General features: G+C 55.6%; 1 protein-coding gene across 1 annotated transcript; it reads left to right on the top strand.

The window, feature by feature from the left end:
* The first annotated feature begins 568 nt into the window (after nucleotides 1-568).
* LOC123429248 (serine carboxypeptidase-like 50) lies at nucleotides 569-2,247 on the top strand. Its single transcript, XM_045113304.1, has one exon. The coding sequence runs from the start codon at nucleotides 732-734 to the stop codon at nucleotides 2,088-2,090; it is 1,359 nt and encodes a 452-aa protein (XP_044969239.1). The 5' UTR covers nucleotides 569-731; the 3' UTR covers nucleotides 2,091-2,247.
* The last annotated feature ends 4,862 nt before the right edge of the window (nucleotides 2,248-7,109 follow it).

Raw genomic sequence — 7,109 nt, 5'->3', positions numbered from 1 at the left:
TGCCGTTTGTAGCAAAACGATGTCGTTGGGTCATGTCGCCCGTCGTGGTAAGTGTTGGAGCATCTCCCGCATGGTCAGCTCCCTTGCAGCACCCCGGTGGCAGCCGTGGCAGCTCCAATGGACGGAGAGTTGTGGCGCTGGGCGGCTGCGGGACAGAGCACGCAGGAGGAGGATGGCTTCTTGTCGCCTGCATGCTTGTGAGGAAGAAAGAAAAAAGGAGCAAGGAGAAGTGCAACACAAACGCGGGAGGTGGAGAGAGAGAGAGAAAGAAGAGGTGGGCAGCACCGATGGAGAGAGATGTGCAAGGAAAGGAAGAGCTGGGCAGTGTCGGTGGGGAAATTTTTCTGACCACAAACAACAGAAGGGGATAAGGGAAGAAGGCGAGCAGCGCGCTGCAGGAGGCCCATGGAACGCGTTCGATCTATATGGGTCCTACGCGTAACACACATCCGGCTGAATCGTTCGGCGGTGTGTCAATTGTAAACATTTCCTTTGAAGAAAGGCGACTCGTTTTTTTAGAAACAGGAAGACGACTAGGTTTTTTATTTATAAAAACTTGTCACCTCAAACTACTAGCCGTTGTCAAACAAAAAAAACTTGTCACCTCTCCGCGCACTCGGTAAAGTTTCCCCGAAAAAAAAAAAGTTACTGTGAAGCCCAGAGTCAACGAAGCTGCTGCGCTGAACACTCCACCAACTAGCCGATCCGATCCGATCCGATCCGATCGATCCATGGCTCCGCCGCGTCCGTTCCTCGCCACCGTCCTCCTTGCAGCCACCGTCTCCGTCTCGCTCGCGGCGGCTTTCCCGAAGGAGGCCCAGCCTACCAGCTCCGGCTACCTGCCGGTGGACTCGCGCACCAACGCCTCCCTCTTCTACGCCTTCTACGAGGCCAGCCACCCGCTCACCGCGCCGGCCGACACGCCGCTGCTCCTCTGGCTGCAGGGCGGGCCCGGCTGCTCCAGCCTCGTCGGCAACTTCTTCGAGCTTGGCCCCTACATCGTCGCCCCCGACGGTGCCTCGCTCTCCCGCAACCCCTTCGCGTGGAACCGCCGCTCCGGGCTCCTCTTCCTCGACAGCCCGCTCGGCACCGGCTTCAGCGCCGCGCCATCCCCCGCCGCCATCCCGCGGGACCAGTCCGCCGTCGCCGCGCACGTCCTCGCCGCGCTCCAGTCGTTCTTCGACGCCAGCCCGCCCTCCTTCCGCGCGCGCCCCTTCTTCCTCTCCGGCGAGAGCTACGCCGGGAAGTACGTCCCGGCCGCCGGGGCGCTTATCCTCGCCGCGAACCCGAGCCTGCCTGCGGGGCGGCGGGTCAACCTCCGCGGCGCCGCCATCGGCAACGGGCTCACGCACCCCGTCGCGCAGCTGCCCACGCACGCCGACTCGGCCTACTTCACCGGGCTCATCAACGCGCGCCAGCGGCGGGAGCTGGAGGCGCTGCAGGCGGAGGCGGTGGCGCTGGCGCGGGCGGCGCGGTGGCGGGAGGCTTCGGACGCGCGGGGCCGCGTGCGCTCGTGGCTGCTGAACGCCACCGGGCTCGCCACGCTCTACGACTTGGCCAGGCAGCGGCCCTACGCGACGGCGGCCGTGGGGCGGTTCGTGAACCGGGCGGAGGTGAAGGCGGCGCTGGGCGCGCGCCGGGACGTGGCGTGGGAGCAGTGCAGCCGGGCGGTGAGGGACGCGATGCACGAGGACATGATGAAGAGCGTCAAGCCGGAGGTGGAGGCGCTGCTCCGGCGGCGGACGCGCCTGCTGCTGTACCAGGGCATCCGCGACCCCTGGATCGGCGTGGTGTCGCAGGAGGCGTGGATGAAGGAGCTGAGCTGGGGCGGGCTCCGCGCGTTCGAGGAAGCCGAGCGCGTGGTGTGGCGGACCGGCGGCGTCGGCGAGGAGAAGGAGCTCGCCGGGTACGTGCAGCGGTCGGGGGCGCTGACGCACGCCGTGGTGTACGGCGCTGGGCACATGGTGCCGGTCGACAATGGGCGCGCGGCGCAGGAGATGATCGAGGGGTGGGTCACGGAGACAGGGGTGTTCGGCGGCGGCGTCTCGCCCCGGTTGACGCCGGCCGGCGCCCAGGTCGCGGTGTCCTGATGACGCTGCTGGTCGACGAAACTGGTTTCGTGCTGTCCAACAATTGTTCAATACAGAGTTGATATCTTCAAGGATCAATGTGTAACAGAGGCATGGGCTATTTAGAAAACAGAGTCAATCTTAACAAATATAGCTGAAGAAATTTCACAGATTGATGAGATGAAAAGTAGTTCTTTTCTGGAGAAAGGATGAAAATCATTTGCAATGAAAATAGACCATTTTCAATTTTCCGCATAGATAACACTACGGGTCAGTTCTTTTGAGCGATTCTCTAAGAATCGTCCCTCCCAAACTTCTAACAGAATCGTTCCTTCATTTTTTTTTCTTCACAATCCTAACTAATTAGGTCTTAAATGTATGTGGCTTAGCTAACCCTAAACTCCACAAACTCATGGAGAAGTTTTTTCACCTGCCCCATGATAGGTCATTAGATGACAAATCTATAGATCCACGAGTGATCTTGTGCACCGCTTCCCGGGAGTCTGATTCAAGCATGATTTTTATGTACCCTCATCGCCTTTCCCAATTGCAGAGCCCGCATCCATAGTGTGGTCTTTTTCCGTCTCTAAGCTTGCCTCTAAGGTCCTATACATTAGAGTCCTTGCCTTTTACATAAAAATCGTTGACGTCGCCTTTAAGGTAAGAGGCAGCCTTCATTCATTTAAAAAATTCAAAAGAATCAACCCTTTGCATGGCTGGTTCTCTCACGCGTATGAATCGACTCCAAAGTCATGGAAGGAATAACTTGTTTACTTGTTATTAAATTCCAGCTTAGAGGCACTAGGAAATGCTATATGTTACTATCTGCATGTTTATTTTCTGCATGAGTTAGAGTCACATCGGGCCAATGCATATTAGGTAGTTCGGTTGGCATGCATTGAGGAGTTGCCGAACTACCGCATGACGCGGACGACGATGCCGTGTGTGATGCACGGTGCTGCATGCAAGTTGGGCAAAGCGTTGGTCTGCATAGATGTTTGAACCGAGTGATTCGGTCAAATAAGTTAGTACGTGAAGATAGCAAGTGGAGTTTGCATGTAGTTAAATTAGTGGAGCAGCTGCACACGCTCAGGACGTGGGCAGTTAGTTAGCTCGTGGCAGATCGTGGCCGCTGTGTGCGTGTGTCATATAAGTTGTTATCTTGTTTGCTTTGGAAAGAAGAGAAAATATAGAGAGGAGAAAAGCTATGAGCTGTGTGAGGCAGCACGGTATCAAATTTCTTGTGTTCTTGTGTGTGTTGTGTGAAACAACCAAGAGAGAAGAGGTGAGCTGAGAGAATTAGCTCGGTGAGCTGAGAGAATTAGCTCCAACATTTGGTATCGGAGCTAGGTTGAAGATGACGCGTGACTCTTCAGCGAGTGGGGCGCTGGTGCCGGCGGTGGCGGCGGCGGCGACGGCGGCAACGGGAAAGCTTCCATTCCCGCTGCTAACAAGGACAAACTACACGGCATGGGCGATGAGGATGAAGTACCTCTTGCGAGCCAACGGCGCATGGGCTGCCGTTGATCGCGAGGCGTCGTCCATGGAGGTCGACAAGGGCAAGGAGGAGATGGCCATGACGATCATCTCCCAGTCGATCGACGATACGACGCTGCTGCGCGTAGCGGACAAGGAGACCGCTGCCGATGTGTGGGCGGCTCTACGCTCCATGCACGTTGGCGTCGAGCGCGTCCGGGAGGCGAGGATTCAGTCCTTGCGCTCGGAGTTTGATGGCCTCAAGATGGGTGATGCAGAGTTCATGGATGATTTTGCGGCAAGGTTCACGACGCTCGTGGGACGCATCCGTGAGCTTGGTGATCCGCTGGAGGAGAAGTACGTCATGAAGAAGCTGCTACGAGCCGTCTCCAAAAGGTTCATCCACGTTGCTTCGTCAATTGCGTTGTTCGGCGACACCAACAAGATGGCCATGGAGGAGTCCATTGGCTCACTCAATTCACATGAGGAGCTCGTCAAGGGGCGGGAGACGGCGCGTGAAGAGGAGCAACTTCTCATGGCGAGAGGGCATGACTCGTCGCGAGGACGGGGTCGTGGCCGTGGACGCGGTGGAGGGCGCAAAGACAAAAGTGAGGTACAATGTTATAATTGTCGTGAAATGGGACACTTTGCTTGGGAGTGTACGGAGAAGAAGAAGGAGAATGAGGAGAAGGCACTGCTCGCTGCCTATGTCAGCGACAGACCGTCTCTTCTTTGAAGTTTCTGCATGAAGAATGAACATCAAGATTAGGGGATTGAATGTTAGATATAATCTTGATGTTTTATGTATCTGCATGTTTATTTTCTGCATGAGTTAGAGTCACATAGGACCAATGCATATTAGGTGGTTCGGTTGGCATGTATTGAGAAGTTGCCGAAGTACCGCGTGACGCGGACGACGAAGCCGTGTGTGATGCACGGTGCTGCATGCAAGTTGGGCAAAGCGTTGGTCTGCATAGATGTTTGAACCGAGTGATTCGGTCAAATAAGTTAGTACGTGAAGATAGCAAGTGGAGTTTGCATGTAGTTAAATTAGTGGAGCGGCTGCACACGCTCAGGACGTGGGCAGTTAGTTAGCTCGTGGCAGATCGTGGCCGCTGTGTGCGTGTGTCATATAAGTTGTTATCTTGTTTGCTTTGGAAAGAAGAGAAAATATAGAGAGCAGAAAAGCTGTGAGCTGTGTGAGGCAGCACGGTATCAAATTTCTTGTGTTCTTGTGTGTGTTGTGTGAAACAACCAAGAGAGAAGAGGTGAGCTGAGAGAATTAGCTCCAACATTTGGTATCGGAGCTAGGTTGAAGATGACACGTGACTCTTCAGCGAGTGGAGCGCTGGTGCCGACGGCGGCGGCGACAGCGACGACGGCGGCGGCGGCGACGGCGGCAGCGGGAAAGCTTCCATTCCCGCTGCTAACAAGGACAAACTACGCGGCATGGGCGATGAAGATGAAGTACCTCTTGCGAGCCAACGGCGCATGGGCTGCCGTTGATCGCGAGGCATCGTCCATGGACGTCGACAAGGGCAAGGAGGAGATGGCCATGACGATCATCTCCTAGTCGATCGACGATACGACGCTGCTGCGCGTAGCGGACAAGGAGACCGCTGCCGATGTGTGGGTGGCTCTACGCTCCATGCACATTGGCGCCGAGCGCGTCCGGGAGGCGAGGATTCAGTCCTTGCGCTCGGAGTTTGATGGCCTCAAGATGGGTGATGCAGAGTTTGTGGCTGATTTTGCGGCAAGGTTCACGACGCTCGTGGGACGCATCCGTGAGCTTGGTGATCCGCTGGAGGAGAAGTACGTTGTGAAGAAGCTGCTACGAGCCGTCTCCAAAAGGTTCATCCACGTTGCTTCGTTAATTGCGTTGTTCGGCGACACCAACAAGATGGCCATGGAGGAGTCCATTGGCTCACTCAAGGCACATGAGGAGCTCGTCAAGGGGCGGGAGACGGCGCGTGAAGAGGAGCAACTTCTCATGGCGAGAGGGCATGACTCGTCGCGAGGACGGGGTCGTGGCCGTGGACGCGGTGGAGGGCGCAAAGACAAAAGTGAGGTACAATGTTATAATTGTCGTGAAATGGGACACTTTGCTTGGGAGTGTCCGGAGAAGAAGGAGAATGAGGAGCAGGCACTGCTCGCTGCCTATGTCAGCGACGGACCGGCTCTTCTTTGAAGTTTCTGCATGAAGAATGAACATCAAGATTAGGGGATTGAATGTTAGATATAATCTTGATGTTTTATGTATCTGCATGTTTATTTTCTGCATGAGTTAGAGTCACATAGGGCCAATGCATATTAGGTGGTTCGGTTGGCATGTATTGAGAAGTTGCCGAAGTACCGCGTGACGCGGACGACGATGCCGTGTGTGATGCACGGTGCTGCATGCAAGTTGGGCAAAGCGTTGGTCTGCATAGATGTTTGAACCGAGTGATTCGGTCAAATAAGTTAGTACGTGAAGATAGCAAGTGGAGTTTGCATGTAGTTAAATTAGTGGAGCGGCTGCACACGCTCAGGACGTGGGCAGTTAGTTAGCTCGTGGCTGATCGTGGCCGCTGTGTGCGTGTGTCATATAAGTTGTTATCTTGTTTGCTTTGGAAAGAAGAGAAAATATAGAGAGGAGAAAAGCTGTGAGCTGTGTGAGGCAGCACGGTATCAAATTTCTTGTGTTCTTGTGTGTGTTGTGTGAAACAACCAAGAGAGAAGAGGTGAGCTGAGAGAATTAGCTCCAACATTTGGTATCGGAGCTAGGTTGAAGATGACACGTGACTCTTCAGCGAGTGGAGCGCTGGTGCCGGCGGCGGCGGCGGCGGCGACGGCGGCAGCGGGAAAGCTTCCATTCCCGTTGCTAACAAGAACAAACTACGCGGCATGGGCGATGAAGATGAAGTACCTCTTGCGAGCCAACGGCGCATGGGCTGCCGTTGATCGCGAGGCGTCGTCCATGGAGGTCGACAAGGGCAAGGAGGAGATGGCCATGACGATCATCTCCCAGTCGATCGATGATACTACGCTGCTGCGCGTAGCGGACAAGGAGACCGCTGCCGATGTGTGGGCGGCTCTACGCTCCATGCACGTTGGCGTCGAGCGCGTCCGGGAGGCGAGGATTCAGTCCTTGCGCTCGGAGTTTGATGGCCTCAAGATGGGTGATGCAGAGTTCGTGGATGATTTTGCGGCAAGGTTCACGACGCTCGTGGGACGCATCCGTGAGCTTGGTGATTCGCTGGAGGAGAAGTACGTCATGAAAAAGCTGCTACGAGCCGTCTCCAAAAGGTTCATCCACGTTGCTTCGTCAATTGCGTTGTTCGGCGACACCAACAAGATGGCCATGGAGGAGTCCATTGGCTCACTCAAGGCACATGAGGAGCTCGTCAAGGGGCGGGAGACGGGGCGTGAAGAGGAGCAACTTCTCATGGCGAGAGGGCATGACTCGTCGCGAGGACGGGGTCGTGGCCGTGGACGCGGTGGAGGGCGCAAAGACAAAAGTGAGGTACAATGTTATAATTGTCGTGAAATGGGACACTTTGCTTGGGAGTGTCCGGAGAAGAAGAA

This window comes from Hordeum vulgare, chromosome 2H (genome assembly GCF_904849725.1).
Source record: "Hordeum vulgare subsp. vulgare chromosome 2H, MorexV3_pseudomolecules_assembly, whole genome shotgun sequence".
NCBI classification, from domain to species: Eukaryota; Viridiplantae; Streptophyta; class Magnoliopsida; order Poales; family Poaceae; genus Hordeum; species Hordeum vulgare.
The sequence above is the reverse complement of the archived record's forward strand: the minus strand, read 5'-3'. Positions and strand labels throughout refer to the sequence as shown.

Coding starts and splice junctions, on each gene's coding strand:
- LOC123429248 (XM_045113304.1), top strand. CDS start 732: ATGGCTCCGCCGCGTCCGTTCCTCGCCACCGTCCTCCTTGCAGCCACC.